General features: G+C 39.3%; 1 protein-coding gene and 1 long non-coding RNA gene across 2 annotated transcripts in view; one reads left to right on the forward strand and one right to left on the reverse strand.

Annotated features, from left to right (window-relative positions):
* The window catches only part of LOC148044493 (uncharacterized), a 1189713-nt gene that overhangs the window by 1018404 nt on the left and 151443 nt on the right, over positions 1-19866 (forward strand). The window lies entirely within an intron of this gene.
* The window catches only part of ADAMTS16 (ADAM metallopeptidase with thrombospondin type 1 motif 16), a 118477-nt gene that overhangs the window by 30514 nt on the left and 68097 nt on the right, over positions 1-19866 (reverse strand). The window contains exons 17-18 of the mRNA XM_087721921.1: positions 19019-19157; positions 6067-6193 (exon numbers count right to left, since the gene is read on the reverse strand). Of these exons, the coding sequence (XP_087578047.1) occupies positions 6067-6193; positions 19019-19157 (266 nt within the window). The remainder of the gene's footprint in view (positions 1-6066; positions 6194-19018; positions 19158-19866) is intronic.

Consider the following 19866-nt stretch of genomic DNA (forward strand, 5'->3'; position numbering starts at 1 on the left):
ATCAAGAAATCAGAACAGGCATGTTTTTTTTTAATGCACCAGGAGTTGAGCTCAGCCAACAGTACCCACCAGGGGTGGCAGGTAGACAAAGGAAGAAAAATTGTGGTTGTGACATTATGATTAAGGCCTGCCACTTTGATACAAGGTGTGATGCCAGTTCAATGAAGCTTTGATTGGAAACTCTGGTTGACATCTTGCCCTACCCACCATGCTGGGATACAACTAGCACTGACATTTGGAGGGAGGGAGTTCAACTTTGTTGCTTAAGCGTTTGAAAAGTTTTAATTATTACAGTGTTCATATTTGCCTTTTACTGCTGCATCCTAATATGGATTTATTAAGCTCATTTTCACACATTTTAAAATTAATTTAATTCCCTTCTGCTGTGAGATGAAGAGCAATATTAAAATACTTTCTACCAAATTAGCAATATATTCTAATGCACACATTCAGAACAAGGTTTTTTTTTCATCCTTTTCTATTACAATCCTTCATGTAATAGAAATGGAGGAGTTCCTCACTGAAGCCAGGTCCAGCTAGGAGAGAGTGATGTTCTGGTTCCTCTTCCTGTGATGGTCTCTATGGTGATAACTGTCAGTAAGAAAGAAAGGAGTTCTCAGGAAGAATTAAGACGTGATGAAATCGTGCCTCAATCGGGGCAGGAGAAAGTGGAACTTTTTAAATGAACATAAGTTAAAATTGGGCTACAAAATATACACTGGGCAACACAGAAGTGACCCAAGAAAGTTCTGGAATGAATGCATGTTTTTGGAGCTGTCAATCATGCAGCAGAAGCAACAACAGCAGCAGCACTAATGGATTTAATTGGAACTCTATCTTCAGCTTGTAATGTTATATGAGGAGAACATAACATAAATGTTTATGGTAGACAATTTTGGGGGCATGCTAAACAACTAAATAACTGGCTTAAGCCTAGCTAGTGTAAATCTTAATATTTATAAATTTAATGTGTTAGCTCAGTTAGTTTAAATGCTCAAAACTGGGATAACAGCCAACTTTGGAATTTGTGGCCATGAATTCTAAAATATCTTATGCACAACATACAAAATGATGTCTGGAGGTTCCAGACGATATAGCAATGTCTCTTTTAACTTGACAGACGACATATAAATGAGGTAACCCACTATATCTGCATAAGGAACCATAAAATAACTGCTTGTGTATTTCTGGAATGTGTTGCAACTAAATAGCTGTTTTGCTATGATGATTCAGACTGAATGAAATTAGAAAGCTCTTCACAACTAGTCTGAATGCCTAAATTTTTTTTAAAAAAATTAAAACATTAAACAGAAATGTTAACCGCTCTTGAAAGGGATTGTTTATTTGTTATATATATATATATATATATATATATATATATAGATAGATAGATAGATAGATAGATAGATAGATAGATAGATGATATAGATATAGATATAGATATAGATATAGATATAGATATAGATATAGATAGATAGATAGATAGATAGATAGATAGATAGATAGATACAAATAAATTTGTTTGTAATACACACACACACACACATAAATTCCTACTCAGAGCTGTTATGCACACACACACATACAATAAAATAACAATAACAAGCAAGAATAAAATAGCAAGTCTTATGCAGAAGAAGAAGAAAAACACTGTTAAACTACTAGAGAAAACAGACTTATGATACATCACCCCAAAGGTTAACGAGGTTTTAAGAGTTTTCTTTAATCCCAGTATTGATGGAGCCAAATTGTATCCCTCAGAAAATGCCACAGCAAAACACTTAATTCTGACTATGCAGTTTATTTTATAGGAATTCAAATTATAGCTTGTCATATTTCTTATAAAGGAAAAGTCCCCTTAAAGGGGTGTTGCTTTTTTCCAAGTAGCTTTAAAATAGCTTGCCTTTACTTTCTTTCTGGATTATTTTGCTTTCAATTTCCCAATCTTATCCACATTCTTAGAATTTCTTGATTAAAAACCACCATTCAAGGTTCAACAATACTTTTTTATTTTATTTTTTTGTGAACAGTGAAAACTGGTTAGGTGTTGCTACATGATGTGACTTTAAAAACACGAATGGAATTGTAACGTACACCAGCGAAACATGGACACTGGGTTTCAGCCGGCATTACTGCTGGTTTGCTCATGTGCGCAGTGGATGTGCGCTGCGCATGCATGCGCATTTCAACGGAAATTGTTCTGTGCGTGTGCAGAACTAAAAAAAAAAAACATGGCGGTGGCAATGGCAACTGGGGAACCAGCTTGAGGGCGTGCCCATGGAAAGATTCATGCTCGTTATCAAGGCAAGGAAGAAAGGCCTGAACATGGATTCTCTCTCTCTCTCTCTCTCTCCCTCTCTCTCTCTCTCTCTCCCTCCCTCCCTCCCTCCCTCCCCCCCTCCCTCTCTCAGTCATCACCACTACCTACCACTGCCACTATCACCCTTGGATTGCCCCTAACCCTAACCCTAAGAATGGGAGGCTGTTAAGCATCAAAACTGGTGCCAGTCCTCATTACAATTCTAAGTATTATTTCCTTATTTTACATAGTACCTTGGAGAGAATGATAAAACTTAGGAACAATAACTTTAGAGATTCTCAACAAAATGACAAAATTAACATGAGTTTTGACCTGGTACTCCACAGATGTTAGTTCATTGGCTTGAATTCTATTATATATTTTTTATTTTAAACACATAAACACATCAACAAAAACAAACACATGACTTAAAACAACATAGGAACTAGAAGTTTCATCATATATCATGCATCAGTTCCATATCGGTTTCTTTACAGTTAGTGTTTTCCCTCCTATACATTTCTGTCTTACATTCATGGTCCCCTTATTCGTTATCCATTTTTATGTACAATTCTATATTTATTTATACTTAGCTATTTATAACAAAATATTGTTTATTCTTTTTCTTTGCCATTCTTATACCTTTGTTATTCCATTTAAAAGGTTATAATATACAGTTTGGGTTGCTTTGTTTACCATCCCTTGCACCTGTTGTAACAACACCTTATTTTCCGTTTCTTTTCTCCCTCCCTTCCTTCTGTACTTCCTTCCTTCCTCCTCTCCTTCCCCTTCCTTCTTCCCTTACCTCTCCCCTACTCCTACTCTCTCTCTTCCCCTTCCTACCCTCTCTCCTTCTCTTTCTCTCCCTTCCACCCTCTTCTCCTCTTTCTCTCCCTTCCACCCACCTCTCCTTACCTCTTTCTTCTTCCCTTGCCTCTCCTTCACTCTTCCTCTTCCCTTCCTACTATCTCTCCTTCTCTTTCTCTCCCTTCCACCCTCCTCTCCTTTCCCTTCCTTCTTCCCTCCCTTCTCTACTTACTTCCTCCTCTCCTTCTCCTTCCATCTTCCCTACTCCTGCTCTCTCTCTTCCCCTTCCTACCCTCTTCCTCTCCCTTCCACCCTCCTCTCCTTACCTCTTTCTTCTTCCCTTGCCTCTCCTCCCCTCTTCCTCTTACCTTCCTATTATCTCTCTTTCTCTCCCTTCCACCCTCATTTCCTTTCCCTTCCTTCTTCCCTCCCTTCTCTACGTCCTTCCTCCTCTCCTTCTCCTTCCTTCTTCCCTTACCTCTCCCCTACTCTTCCTCTTCCCCTTCCTACCCTCTTTCTCTCCCTTCCACCCTCCTCTCCTTCTCTCTTTCTTCCTTCCTTCCTCTTCCTCTTATCCTTTCCTCCTCCTCTATGACATTTCTTGATCTATATTGAGTTAATGAGGGAGACAATTCCATTAAGGGGATGCAGGTAAAACAATCTACATCCAGACTAGTTCATTACCAAAGAAAAGGAGAGATGGAAACCATCCCCTCTGGCAAAAAAAAGAGAAAAAAAAAGAATGTCAAATCTATCAGACTGTATGGGCAGGAGAATTAAGCACGAGAAATTAATCTTTGATTTTACTGAAACCACTATTTCATTTGATACATAGCAGGTACTGAAATTCTCTCATAAAATCTACATCAGCTTCTTTGAGATACACCTTATCAGAAATAGTATGTCCTTGAATGGTTGGGTACCTTCCTCCATCCTAGTATACACAAGAGCCAGTTTATGATATGACTGGGGTCATTTATACTAGATGACTTACATTTAGTTCATTCAGATTTTAATGAAAGGTTTCATTGTTATTCATGGATGATTAGTGTATTAATTATCAGTAATCTTTATTAAAATTCTGAGTTACAAAATCCATCACTGTCGGGAAAGAACAACCCACCCACCCCCGCTAACCTCTAAATTATTTTTTTTACCATTATACTCTTATATGGGACTGCAAGAAGGTAGAGAGTGTTAATTGAAAACAAATGCATTAATCAGTAGAACCAATAAAATAAACATAAATTGCAATGCAAAGCTGTAAGACACCATAGCGATAGAGAAGTTAAAGAGATACGTTAAGTAAAATTTAAGATAGGACAGAACCTAATTTGTTATCCATAGCAGAGTTGGGTTCCTACCAGTTCGCACCTATTCGGTAGAACCAGTTCATCAAATCTACTGAACCGGTTAGAAAAGGTTCCATCAGTAGACCCGGAAAGCAGGCCACACCTACAGAAGAGGTTCCAAAAATTTTTGAAACCCACCACTGGCAAGGGTCTTGTAACTTGACAGCTTTAAGGCTTGCATGCTTAAGTGCCAGAGTTCCTGAGCCAACGTGACTGGAGGAGGAATTCTGGGAGTTGAAGTCCACAAGTCTTAAAGCTGTCAGGTTTGAAGACCCCTAGTTTTTTTTCTAAAGGGTTAGGGGTGCAAGGATCTTGTAACTTGACAGCTTTAAGACTTGCATTCTTCAATGCCAGAGTTTCTGAATAGCTACTTGGACCAACCTAAGTACTAATTCATAATTTCATATCCGGTCACATGGGCGGCAAGCAAGCCACTCCTATCCGGTCACATGGGTGGCAAGCCACTCCCACAAAGGAGGCCACACCCACAGAGTAGGTTCCAACAATTTTTGAAACCCACCACTGATCCATAGCATATTTAAGTGATAACAGTAAGAGCAAACAGGCCTTCAGGGGAAGGGGCAACCTAAGTTATCACTAACAGCTTAGGTGACCTAAGTGAAAAGGTTCTATCCTACATACAGGCAATCAGCTGATTGAGAAGAAGATGGGGAACTCAAAGATGAACTTGGGGTCAGAGCCAAGGGATAAATTGTTAAGACTCAAGGAATAAACACCAGTCAGAACCAAATAATAGAAAATGAAACTACAGAACAAGCAGGAAGAAGATAGAAAGGACACACAGCACCACAGCAGAGTCAAGAACAGTTTGTTCTTCAGAAAAGGTTCCAGCCTAAGCAGGAAGCCTTTCAGGGTCCAGGAAGGCAAGTAGGAATACCACCCCATAGCACTTTACAGCATTCTCTGGGTATCTTATTTTGCACATTGACCCCAACAATCTGGGTCCTCATCTAACTGCTCTCAGAAGGACAGAAGACTGAGTCAAACCTGAGCTGGTCAGGATCAAACTCCAGGCTGTGGGCAGAGTTTGCCTGCAACACTGTGCCACTATGGCTCTTCATGGCCAGCTTTGGCATGAATGTTCAGTCCAAAGTTTTAGAAAATGTTTTGCAAATGGTAATATATTTAGCAATAGCAATAGCAATAGCAGTTCAACTTATATACCGCTTCATAGGGCTTTCAGCCCTCTCTAAGCGGTTGACAGAGTCAGCATATCACCCCCACAGTCTGGGTCCTCATTTTACCCACCTCGGAAGGATGGAAGGCTGAGTCAACCCTGAGCCGGTGAGATTTGAACCGCCGAACTGCAGTTAGCAGTCAGCTGAAGTGGCCTGTAGTACTGCACTCTAACCACTGCGCCACCTCGGCTCTTCTATATTTCAGCCTAGACTTCCCAAAGCTTATCACACCAAGAACTACTTCACTTGTCAAAGCCTTATAATTAATGAACAAGACTTGAACCATGCCTGGAAACAAACTGGAAGCCAGTGCGCATTATAAACACATTCCAAACAGAGTTCATTTAACAGATACATGCAATGCCACGTACTTTTGAGGAAATGCACACTTTGTTGTGCATTTTATTACCTGGGAAGACAAGCTGGCATTTTGCAAGGGATGGCTCCAGTAGCTGGTCGGCTCTTAGGGTCACATAAGGAAGCATCAACTTGTACTTGAAAATCTTCGTAGCAGGTTTCTTTTGTCACAATTTGACCTGCATATAAGACAGCACAAATGGCAAGCACAAAATCATGAACAACTGCTTACATTTGAAACTCCATCTCTTGATAATCTAAAGTGACTGTGTCCATCTTACACAATCCTACACAAACAACAAGGACACTTATATGACTACTTCCCATGGTTTTATTTCCCAGGTCAAAGAATTTTAGTGAATTTAAGAATTCACTAATTTCGGCGCAATACTGGAAGAAGGAAGATTTGCCTACAACTCAAGAATGGACATTGAAAGTCACAAACTTAGCCGAGATGGCTAAAATATCGGCATATCTTAAAGATCACTCAAATGAGAGATATAAACGAGACTGGAAAAAATGGATTGACTATATACAAAATAAATACGGGACCAAGAAATTCCAGTTAGCCTATGCTTAAGATCAGAAATGATTTAAATTGTTTAAAGTTAGCTCAGCAAGAAGAAGCTAAGATCAATGTAGAGATGTCATTAATTTCTTTATTTCTTTTTTCTCAATAGATTTTAGACTGTGTTTGTTAAAAATCCATACCGTGTATGGGTTCTGGGAAGTCGGGGGGGGGAGGAGGGGGGGGGTTGGGAGGGAGGGAGGGAGGGGTATACATTAGGCTAGACAAGAATTTGGTGGTAAACTAGAACTATTTTGACACAAAAAATTTGGACTCTGATGTCTTACTGATTGAGGAATGATGAAATGTTTGTTTTAAAAGAAATAAAACTTTTGAACCTAAAAAAAAAAAAAAAAGAATTCACTAATTTCATACTATTTGACAATTTTGGGGACTATGATATACCATTTGCTCCTAATTGCTGATCCACAGTTGTCTTTCTTTTCTGCAGATTTTTCTTGTTCCCATCTATGTTTTTTGACTAAAATGTAAACTCAGTTGTGTCTACACAAGCTAGCTTGTTGTTAGTTCTATGTTAGCAGAAAAGGGATGCAGCTTCCTTTTTCAGTCATTCAGGGATGTGTAATTCAGACCAATATCTTTAGAGAAAGGAAACAAGGGGATTATTTAGAAAGTTATCCCAATTCAAATGTTTTGATTTTATTTCTGGATTGGTTTTTTTTATTAACCCATTACTCCCTTTTTACATTTTATTTTCAGACAATGTGTGCAGTTGGTTACAGCTCTCAGTTTACATTTCTCACCCTATTCTTATACATCATCAATACATAGGTCTACATACAAGCACTAATTAAATTACAGCACAAAATAGATTTTGTGAGATTGAGATTTGTTTTATTTATATGCCGCCCTATTCCGGGAGGGACTCAGGGCGGTGAACAACTCAAAGGGGGAAAGGGAACACAGAGTACAATACAGTAGTTAAAATAGCCAAGAATCACACAACCACACAGGTCGAGAGGGGAAGGGAACTCATCAACCCCAGGCCTGCGGGCACAGCCAGGTTTTGACGGCTTTTCGGAAGGCCTGGAGAGAGGTGAGGGTCCGAATCTCTGCGGGGAGTTCGTTCCAAAGGGCCGGAGCTGCCACAGAGAAGGCCCTCCCCCGGGTAGTAGCCAGATGACATTGGCTGGTAGACGGAACCCGGAGGAGGCCAACCCTGTGTGATCTAATGGGTCTTTGGGATCTGATAATGACTGATATCTTACCAATGATTCTGATAATTTTAAGGAAACAATGAATTGGAAACTGATAATCTGAGCATATACCAATTCTCAAGTATATTGGAAAGTAATACCAAAGGATGAAAAGACAACAAACTCCCAAAAGGCAATAGAATGAAAAAAAAAAGCCATCAAAATGTAGTATGCAGAATTCAAGTACAACAGTATAGATCTTATATTATGAGAAGAGTTTTGTTGACTGCATTTGAATTAGATAAAAGTTTAGAGTATCTGATCTGAAAGTTTGCAAATAGGGATTATCCATCTGTCTAGGCCAAATTTTTCAGCTTGTACATTTAGCACAGTGCAGGCAACTGCTTTATTGTTCTGTGAAGCTGTGACTCCAATTTAGAGGGGTTTTTTTCCTTTGCAAATCTGTGTACATTTTTTATGCCTTAGAATATGTGGAGAGGTTACATAGTGATCAACCCTCATAAAATTTGTAAAAGCACAATGCAGTTTGTTTGGTCTGACACACACTGCTATTCTGGAGGAATGTTTGACCCATTTCATTAACCTGTTTAAACTTACATTCCACTATATATAGTTTGACAAAGTTTATGTAAACAGCCTCAGGATGAGATAGATGGTGGGCTGGTGGGCAGAATTATTACCATTCCACTTCCCCATCTTACTCAGCTTCAAAATTGCCTTTAGTCTTTCAAGGATTCCCACTGCAGGGAATGACCATATTATAGTTACAGAATCCACTGATGCTCTATGAAGAAGAAAGAAAGGATGGGATGAAGCAGCTCTCAACTTATGTCAACTTTGGCTGGAAGAAACTCAATTGTCATTATTTGGTGCCTTCTTCACTGAGTTCAAGTGCTCTCTAAACATTAAGACTCATAATCCCCTGTTTTTTTATCCTCCAAACCTGTCTCAAAAGTAAGAGGGCCTTTAGAAAATAGTTACTAGGGAGATTTGCCTGAAGGGAACCACCTCAGACTACTAAGGTGGGTATGGCGATCCATGTGGCAGGCTTACACTTACTCTCTTCATCTTTTATCATCTACTTTTGTCCTACCATGGGGTTTTCCCCATTCCTTCATTCCTTCTATGCACATTTCTCTTAGTGTAAGATTATCAGAGGGGGGTTCCTACCAGTTCGCACCAGTTCGGTAGAACCGGTTCGTCAAATCTACCAAACCGGTTAGAAGAGGTTCCACCAGTGGACCCGGAAAGCAGGCCACACCTACAGAAGAGGTTCCAAATTTTTTTGAAACCCACCACTCTCACACACACACACCAGGGGTGGGTTTCAACTGGTTTGCGGCGGTCCCTGCGAACCGGTTGGTCGGCGAACCCGGAAGTAAGTAACTTCCGGGAACGGCGAAGGGCCCAACTGCTCGCCCGCATTCCTTACCCAGTTTTGACGAGTTCTGCGCTTCCACGCATGCGCAGGATGCATACAGCACCTGCGCGATCCTCCAGGAGCAGCTGGAGCATCGCACAGACACTAGTACGCATGCGTGCGCTGCGCGCGTGCACGAGGACGCCGCCGGCCCCGTTCCAACCGAACCGTTTGGAACGGGGCGAGAAACCCACCCCTCACACACACACACACACACATACACACACAGACTCACACACAGGGAGAAAGAGAAAGGAAGAAAGAAAGAAAGAAAAAAAGAAAAAAGAAAGAAAAAGTGAGAGAGAGATGAAAGAAAAAAGGAAAAAGGGACAGAGACACAAAAGGAAGGAAAGAGAGAGAGAGAGAGAGAAAACACATGGCCGGCAAGCCACTCCCACCAGGTCACATGGTTGGCAAGCCACTCCCACAAAGGAGGCCACACCCACAGAGTAGGTTCGAAATTTTTTTTGAAACCCACCACTGAAGTTTATCCTCTTCTTTACAGATTTCTTTGTGTATGTACTTTTTTTAATTTCGTAACATTTTGCATGACTGATATAAATTCATATCAATCTACTAATGCAAAGTAGTGAGTGAGGCAATGGTGGCTGTTTATCACTCAGAGATGAAAGGAGACTATTCCACAACTTATTTTAGTTCTATTATTATCAGCCTCTTTCCCAATGTAGCCTCCCTATGCAGACTCTGCTATTTTTGATAGTTACATAATATATGGCTCGCCAGGCATCCAGACGAATTAGTCATCCATTTTATGGACCTGCCCATCACATGCTGTCTGTGTAATGACTCACAAGAAGCTCAGAAAATAGCTGACAGCAGGTCATCTTCCCAGCAAGGTGAGTGACTTTGAATTGCTCTGAGAAGCAAGCGTTTGGGAAGAAGACAAGAGCAACCCTTGAGTTTGTCAAATAAATCAGACTCCAAGCTCACAGTGTCTCTGCTCATTAGTCTTCTGGACTGAGAAGGCAAATAACAGTATTTAAGACTCATATGAATAATTGCTGCTATTCAAAAAGTTTCCAATTAGTTTTTATTTATCCTCATAAAAGCTCTGTGAAACCTAATAGTAGCCTAATGCTTTATCAGCGTATCAGTACTAAGAACCGAGGTGGCTAACTACAACTGGACAGAAAGTCTTATGCAGATCTTCATATGGAAGTGGAACAACCAGTACAGGATCATAAAGAGCCGAGGTGGTGCAGTGGTTAGGGTGCAGTACTGCAGGCCACTTCAGCTGACTGCTATCTGCAGTTCGGCGGTTCAAATCTCACCGGCTCAAGGTTGACTCAGCCTTCCATCCTTCCGAGGTGGGTGAAATGAGGACCCAGACTGTGGGGGCGATATGCTGACTCTGTAAACCACTTAGAGAGGGCCGAAAGCCCTATGAAGCGGTATATAAGTCTAACTGCTATTGCTATTGCTATTGCTAGTACTTTATTGCTTCACAACTGATAGTTCCTCGTGAGTAATAACAACACTGAATATAGAGCCCGAGCATGTTAGGTTTATTGCAGATAGACGTGCATTTTTTTTTAGTTATGCTGCCAATTACTACATAATTACTACATAAAGTTCAAATGTTACTGAAGTTGACCAGAAACAGAATAATAGAGTTGGAAGGGGCCTTGGAAGTCTTCAAGTCCAGACAAATGGCTGTCCAATCTCTTCTTAAAATCCTCCAGGGATGAAACAACTACAACTTCTGGAGGCAAGCCTTTCCACTGATTAATTGTTCTCACTGTCAAGAAATTTCTTCTTAGTACTGGATCTCTCTTTAATAAACTTCCATCCATTAATTTTTGTCCCACTGTCAGATGTTTTGGAGAATAGCCCTTCGTTGTGGTAGCCCCTTAGATATTAGAAGACTGGTCTCATGTCAGCCCAGTGCTTCTCTTTGCTAGAAACTAGACTTTCCTGCAATGATTCATCACATTTTAGTCTCTAGTCCAGTGGTGGGATTCAGCCAGTTCGCACCTATTCGGGAGAACCAGTTGGTAACTTTCTAAGTAGTTCAGAGAACCGATTGTTGGAAGAAATCTCCTTTTGTTTTTTTCCACTTTACAGGGCTAATCCTGTAAGGAAGGCAGGAAGGAAACAATCTAGTGTTGTTTCTAGCCTAATCTTTATTGACCTGCTTACAGAAACTGCCTCTCCGGTTAACCCTTATTACATTGTGACAGCTAAGGTGACGTGCCCATCGACTTGAGTGTCCTTGAGTTGGCCACGCCCACCCAGTCACATGGCCACCGAGCCCCACCTACCCAGATAGTCATTAGGGCAGAGAACCAGTTGTTAAATTATTTGAATCCCTCCACTGCTCTATTCCTGTAATCATTTTTATTGCTCTTCTGTGCACTAGAGCCTCAACTTATTTTTTGTATCACGGTGACCAAAACTGAATACTATATTCCAAGTGGGGTCTTCCAAAGCAGTATAAAGTATTATTGACGGTTCATGTTATCTTGATATTATCCAGAGGTGGGTTCCTACCAGTTCGCACCAGTTCAGTAGAACCAGTTCATCAAATCTACCTAACTGGTTAGAAGAGGTTCCACTAGTAGACCCAGAAAGCAGGCCACACCTACAGAAGAGGTTCCAAAATTTTTTTGAAACCCACCACTGATACTATCCCTCTGTTAATGCAGTCTAGGGCCATATTGGTTTTTCTGGCAGCTACAGCAAAAGAATTTCAGCAAGGTTGAATCCTGCATATCTATTAAAGGTACACACATTTTTAATCCTTTGGCATTAAGGTATAAAGAGAATCTTTTTAAAAATGTTTAAACAAGAAGCTCCTATGTCTGACCCAATTTATATGATTTATAATTGTAATAAAACATTTGATTTATTGTCTTCTCAGCTGTCTGATTTTCAGCTGCAATGGATACATTATTTAAAATATGGCTACTATGTTGAAACCACAATTTTGCTTTAGTGTAGCTGCAACGAATCATCCTAATATTTAGAGTAAGTTTTGGAAGGTAGTAAGATGAATTTTGCAATTAAAAAAAAACCTTACTTTTTATTCATTAATTAACTAATTATTTTATTTTATTTATTTATTTACAAAATTTATAGACTTCCCATCTTACTTCAAGGTAACTCTCAGGATATTTGAAATCAGTCTGGAATGACACTGCCAGGTTAGTTACAAATTTCATATAAGATTACATTTAAGTGGCAATTTCCATAGTGGTTCAAATCATAACAGGAATGGAGAAAAAGGAGGGAAATCTTATGAGAAATCTTTGGAGTTTCTGCTTCTTACTTTCTTGTTCCATCTCTCTCAATTATTATTGTGCTTTCTCATTCACACTAATTCTCCAAACCATTTAAAGAAAAGAGAATTCTTTTATCTTGCTGATTTGAAGATTTATACCCCCCCCTTTCAAAGTATGTACAAACATTCAGGGGAAGAAAGGGCTCCTGAAATCATAAAATATGGATCATCATTTTAAAAATGTGATATAGGATGACACTATGTTTAGAGAGCCGAGGTGGCGCAGTGGTTAGAGTGCAGCACTGCAGGCTACTTCAGCTGACTGTTAGCTGCAGTTCGGCTGTTCAAATCTCACCGGCTCAGGGTTGACTCAGCCTTCCATCCTTCCGAGATGGATAAAATGAGGACCCAGATTGTTGGAGGCGATATGCTGACTCTGTAAACCGCTTAGAGAGGGCTGAAAGCCCTATGAAGCGGCATATAAGTCTAGCTGCTATTGCTATTGCTAAATGAAGCTCCATCTCATAAGTTGTAACTCATTAGTGCATCTGGACTCTAAGGTTGTTTCCATGACTAGTTTTAAATCTAGTGGAGTAATTATCAAGGCCATTGTGTGATCTGTAACTTTTCCTTGTTAAAATTAAATGCAATGCTTGTTTTGGTACTGCTTTCACATAATTGTCACATTCTCCACCCAATGTATCATTGAAGGTGAGAAAACAATATCAGATAATGCTTGGCCAGGAAAGCAGTATTAAGTGTAGCTCTCAGACAACAACACCTGACTATAACACCATACAATTATTGAGATGAATGAACAAACAATCTAAAACTGATTATTACTGAGTTATGCACATTGCTACACTTTACAAAGGTCAGAATTGCATAAGTGGACCTACATTTTATTGAAATGAGTAGATCTCTGGAAGCTAAAATTGACAAAGAAAAACAAACAAACTGATAAAATACTTGGAACAATAAATATCCAGCTGCCAGTGTGTCCAGCTGTGCTTCTTCATGAAGAAGCATGTGCACAGTTAACTCATCCCATTCCATTGTTTGTCCACTGCAACTTCCTCTTTGGCTTCGAGGGAGGGGAGTTTTTATCAGAACCCAAAACAAATTGGGCTCAGGGTGAAGGAAACCCTTCCTTGTTTGCTTTTTGCCATTCTTTTTTCTTTTTATACTTGCAGCAGAAATTTTCTGCAAGAACGCTGCCTACTAAGCATTTAATTCAATCCTTAGCAATGTGTAATTTAGTAGTGGTTAACTAATAAATCCATCGAGGTGACATTAACACATACATATAAATACTGTTAAAGCCCTTCATGGTTTAGGACCTGGCTACCTGAGAGACCGCCTCCTGCCACTTACCTCCCAACGACCAACAAGATCGCACAGGTTGAATGTTGAATGTTGAATGTTTATTTTATTTATATGCCGCCCTTTTCCCCTGAAGGGGACTCAGGGCAGCTCACAACTCAACTAAGGGAAGGGGATACAGACAAAAAAATTAAAACAACACGCAACAATACATAATTTAAAACACACAACAGTCATACCATTCGAGAAGGGGGCAAAAGCTCTTTAGCCCCAGGCCTGTCGGAATAGCCAGGTTTTAAAGGCTTTGCGGAAGGTCTGGAGGGTAGTGAGGGTTCGAATCTCCACAGGGAGTTCGTTCCAGAGGGTCGGAGCGGCCACAGAGAAGGCTCTCCTCTGAGTAGTCGCCAGTCGACACTGGCCGGCGGATGGAATTCGGAGGAGGCCTAATCTGTGGGATCTAATCAGTCTAGAGGAGGTAATTGGCAGCAGGCGGTCTCTCAAGTACCCAGGTCCAATACCATGAAGGGCTTTATAAGTGACGACTAGGTTGGGCCTCCTCCGGGTGCCGTCAGCCGGACAATGCCGGCTGGCGACTCCCCGGGGGAGGGCCTTCTCTGTTGCTGCGCTGGCCATGTGGAACAATCTACCCATAGAGATCCGGACCCTTCCCACTCTCCTGGCCTTCCGTAAAGCCATCAAGCCCTGGCTGTTCCGGCAGGCCTGGGGCTGTTGATAGATATCCAGCCCCGTTTAGATGGAATGGGTGATATGAGTTTTAATTCTGTATTTTTATTTTTTATCTCTATTTTTAAAATCATATGTTTCTTGTCTGTTGTCAGCCGCCCAGAGTCCCTATGGGAGTGGGCGGCATACAAATCCTAATAAACTTGAAACTTGAAAGATTGAATAAGGGCAAATGATCACTTTAAAATCCTGCTGCAGTTTGACAAGCATAGCCCTCTTAGGTCAAGGCCTGTAGCATCTGTATTGAAGGTGCTGAGACAAAGATCAGCTTCAGTTTTTAAGGACCACAGTCATTTTGACCTTTTACCTTTTACATGACATCTGCTCTTCATTCTCCAGGTGGCAGGTGTTTACACAGAACAAGCAGTAGCTGATTATCACCCCATACATAAATAGACAGCTGAGAAGCAGATGCTGTCCTCTAACAATGTAATGTTCATCTTATCAATCCTTGATAGCTACCCAGACTAGTCTAGGTGACAGGATCTCAAATGGATAACATAAGCATGTATCTTCACGGGGATTTTCCCACCCTGTTTTCAGATTAGATCGAATTTTAGCTCCCTTCATCTCAGCCCACAAAGCAATGACAGGAATGGTAAACTAACACATCTGAAAGGCAATAGTTTGGGGGATATTACTCTGGAATAGAGGAAAGCAGCTAACTATTTCAGGGGTCATTTTGTGCCTCTGATTTTAGCATCTAGTCCTCAACCTGTCCAAGCTCCTTATCTTTTGTATTATTATACCTTAAAGAAAACAGAGTCTTTAATTACCTTCTTCAGTAACATAAAAAAATGCAAAAAAAAAATTACTGTCTTTTAATAAAAGTCTAGTTTCAACCTAACCAAAACTCAACATTTTGATCCAGTTAAATAGATTTGTAGATAAATAGATACACCTTAGATACATTGTTGATAAATACATACGCTGTAAATAGATACACATATGAAATATTTCAGATTATTGTCACTCCAGTCTCAGTCAAAGTTGAAGAAAGAATAACTACTTGTAAAAGTATTTTTTGAGAGGTGTTGTTTAATTTTGGACTTCCAGATAAGAAATAGCAGACTGAAGACCACTCCATGAAAAGAGGTCCTAACAATTGTAGCAGATGAAGAACTGGCTAGTAAAACTGGCTCTTTGAAATCTCTATGGATTTGAGATTGGCCACAAGTCCTCCCGACAGCTCACAAGGAGACCATAAGATTAGTGGCCTCTGTGAATTTAGAGTTCGGTGGGATGAGCCATCTTGCTCAAACCAAGGTCAGTGCCCTTGAAATGACACTACTTTGCATCTTACCTCCTCTAATCACTTCTGGAAATTGCTTGTTGTTGGAAACACCTTATAGACTTTTTGCATGAAACAGAAAAAAATGAAATTACGATTGATGGTTATATAGGTTGGATTACAGAAGGAATATAGTCATGATGTAACTTTAGATAAAGAGGCAAATTTATAATTGTACTTATTACTGCTGTAAAGAAGATCAGAAGCTGATTATATACAAAATAAATATGGGACTAAGAAATTCCAGATAGCTTATGATTAAGATCAGGAATGATATAAATTGTTTAAAGTTAGCCTAGCAAGGAGGAGCTAAGTTCAATGTAAAGATGTTATCAATTTTCTATTCTTTTTTCCAATATATTTTAGACTGTTTTTGTTAAAGGTTTATACCGTGTATGGGTTCTGGGAAGTCGGGGGAGGGAAGGTTTGGGGGGGCTGGGGGGAGGGTGGGAGGGAGGGATGTATATTAGGCTTGACGGGGGGTGTTAGATTTTAATGTAATATGATTGCACATGTATACTGTCTTCTCTTTTTTTTAAAAAAAAAAACTAGGATATGTTAAGTATATTGATATGGAAGCATAAATACTATCAACATAGATTGGAGTTTGCTCAGAAGCAGAAATACACCAATGAGAGGAAGAGTGGGAAACAGAAGAGAGAAGAAAGATGGGAAGGGAGGGATAGGAGAAAGGGTAAGGGGGGAAGATGAGGAGGATAAGGAGGAGTGTAGAAAGAGGAGAAGGAGAAAGGAAGGGGAAGTAGACTAGGAAAGGATGATGGAGGGAAGATAGGAGGTAGGAGAGAGGTAGAAGAAAGAGGTGTATGGAGAGCAGAAGAGCTAATAATGGGTTTTTATCTTTCTGGGCGTTGATGACAAGAGGAACTGATGTAATTACTACTTAATACAATAGGATATTGGCTATGTAATAGTATACATGTGATTGTATGTTATGAAAATGGAAAATAAAAAAGTATATTTCAAAAAAAATGAAAAAAAGAAGATCAGAAGCTGCTTCTCCATATCTTATTTTTTTCTTTCTTTTCTGTTTTTTTTTTCTATTTTAGTTTTTCAATCTCCACAATATATATGGAAATTGCACATTAACTGCTTTTAGCTGTTAGAAATCTTTGAATGGACATGTTTGACAGCACTGGGTGAGTTTCCTTCAATCCTCAGCGAAACAAAGTTTTAATTAAAACTTTTAGAACTGAAATTGGAATAATTCACAAAAGGGTGATTAAGACTTTCAAATGGAATGAGGGTCCAAATACATTTGAAACAAAATTTTGGAGTTAATTCTAAAAAATATTCCCATGGAGTATTTTTGCTCGGGTTTTTTTTAAAAAAAAATAAGATTTAGAAATTAGGTAATAGAGGCAGAAGTTATTACAGAACATATTTCAGAATTGGCTTTTTTGCAGCACACCACTGGCGCATACAGTATTTAAATAATTGTCCACTAGGACTCATAGATTCTTCCCAAAGTTATTGCTGTTGAGCCAGTTACCATGTATTCTACACCTGCACATTTGTTTTTTCTTGCCTATGTGTAAAATTACAATTAGACAATTACACTTAAAAGAGAAGAACTCACAAATCTGAATTATAGTTATGGAAAAGAACAAAGTAGATTAGATTTAGATTTAACTTTATTTGTATGCCGCCCTTTTCCCTGAGGGGACTCAGGGCGGCTCACAATTCAGGGGGAGGGAAGGACAAAACAGGTTATACACATGAAGACAATACATCGTTAAAAAGCACAACAGTCATACTATTCGGGTGGGGTTGAAGTCTTTAGCCCCAGGCCTGTCGGGACAGCCAGGTTTTAAGGGCTACGCGGAAGGTCTGAAGGGTGGTGAGGGTACGAATCTCCACGGGGAGTTCGTTCCATAGGGTCGGAGCAGCCACCGAGAAGGCTCTCCTCCGGGTAGTTGCCAGCCGACATTGACCGGCTGATGGAATTCGGAGGAGGCCTAATCTATGGGATCTTATTGGCCTAGTGGAGGTAATTGGCAGTAGGCGGTCTCTCAAGTACCCAGATCCAATACCATGAAGGGCTTTGTAGGTGACAACTAGCACCTTGAAGCGCACCCGGAGATCAATAGGCAGCCAGTGCAGCTCGCGGAGGATAGGTGTTACGTGGGTGAAACGAGGTGCACTCAACTAACATATGACATATTGAAGGATATTTTTGAAAAAAATGGTCTCAGAAATTAATTTTATAGGGTTGTGCTGTCTCAGAGGAAAGACTGTGTATAAAAGATGTTATGGAAGAAGAACAAGTTTTACTTAACAAGATTGAGACTAAATTACAAAGGTCAAGCCACGAGAATGACATGGAAAAAAATGCTGTATACTGTACTTGACATGCAAAAGAAACTGGCTGGTATTTTAATAATTAAAAGTGATGTAGAAATAATAAACCAAGAAAGTGGATTATTTTCCCAGATTGGATTTACAAAACAGACATTAAAATTTTGAAGAACCTCATGAGATGGAAGAAAGAAAAATGAAAAGAAACCAAGTGCTAAGAAATTATTTGAATGGACTAAAGATTGCAATTGTTAAAGAAAGGAATACATATGTTGTTATCTCTGATAAACTTTAATGGATTTTCATTGACATCAGAACTGAAATGACAATGTGTTATGGATTTGTTTGAAGATCAGAGATGGGACATGGAAAGAAGGAACCAATTGTTATACTTTAAGATGTGGTAAGTTACTAAAATTATTTATATTTCTGTTGATGAAGATGAGAACTCACTTCTGTATTTATCTTTCTTCCTTGTCTCTCTTCTTTTCTGCATTTCTACTTCCTTTTTGTTTTTCTATCTTCTTAGCTTGTGTTTGTTTTTTACTGTTATAATCTTTATTAAAATTATTATACAGATATTCATACACTCTTTAATTTTTGTCATAATTTCCAATTCAAAAGGTAGTATTAGGGTGACATGTAAACATATTTTAAGTTTCTAAAAGTATGGTGTATTGGTGTTATCTTTTTAGTTTGTTAATAAAAATGATCAGCATAAGGTGTTTTTCCCCTTTGCCTCTAATATTTAAGACAAAACTTCAGAGGTAGTTTAAATAAATTGCTCATTAAGGAGATTATTATCCAAGTGAACTATACTTCAGAATCAACTGAATGTGCCTGGGAAGGTTTGATTTCTAAAAGTGGAACAATTTGTAGTCTGCAATAAAACTATATTTTAAAACATTTTAGAGATACCTTACCTGCTCCACATGAGACTGAGCATTTAGGACGGATGATGGCCCACGTATAGTTATGTTTCAATAGATGTGTTCTTTTGGTTTCCACTTTAGGAAGAGAATATTCCCATGCAATTCCTAGATTTTTACCTTGTGACAGAAGCTGACAAAAGGAAACAAAGAAAGCTATCAGTTCATGCTTAGCGTGTGCTAAATTATAAACACTTCCATAATTAGGAATTCCTGACCAGATAAATAAATACAACATTTGAAAATATCTGGAATGACTCAGGTTGAACTGAAGTAAATCTAGTGAATTATAATATTTGTGCAAGTACAAAATGCATAAATCTCTGGAATAGAAGTAAGGACCTGATTTTGTCTCTTTTAGTTCAAGAAAAATGGATTTGCTTAGCAAAGTAGGACAAGTGTGACTAGACCTGATCCATCAGCACAAACTAGTAAATATCCTATCTACACATTTTATACTTAGGTATGTGTATATAAAATTAAATTATTTGATCATCCTGTGGCTAATCAGAAATATTGTGGGTGATCCATAAATGCTATTTTCACTGCTCTTGGGAGGATGGAATAATTCAAATTGGCAGCAGCATTCTGGGGAAGAGGTACTGATTATGGTGTGGCCAGTGGATGAAAGTCTTAACACCTCAGGATGAGAAAGTCCACCTTACTAGCCAATAACTGCTTGTTAGAGCTTGAGACCATAGAGTGATCCAAACGATATTGGGCAGAAATCTGGGCTCCACACCACCTGACCCTGACATTCTTATTTCTCTGGCAGCAAGTCTTGCCTTCGATCATTTCATGATATGGAGAATGACTTGAGCTGCTGCATTAGCACAATTGCT

The sequence above is a fragment of the Thamnophis sirtalis genome, unplaced genomic scaffold, assembly GCF_051295495.1.
Source record: "Thamnophis sirtalis isolate CommonGarterSnake01/CBP01778 unplaced genomic scaffold, rThaSir2_p1.2 scaffold_8, whole genome shotgun sequence".
Taxonomy (NCBI): domain Eukaryota; kingdom Metazoa; phylum Chordata; class Lepidosauria; order Squamata; family Natricidae; genus Thamnophis; species Thamnophis sirtalis.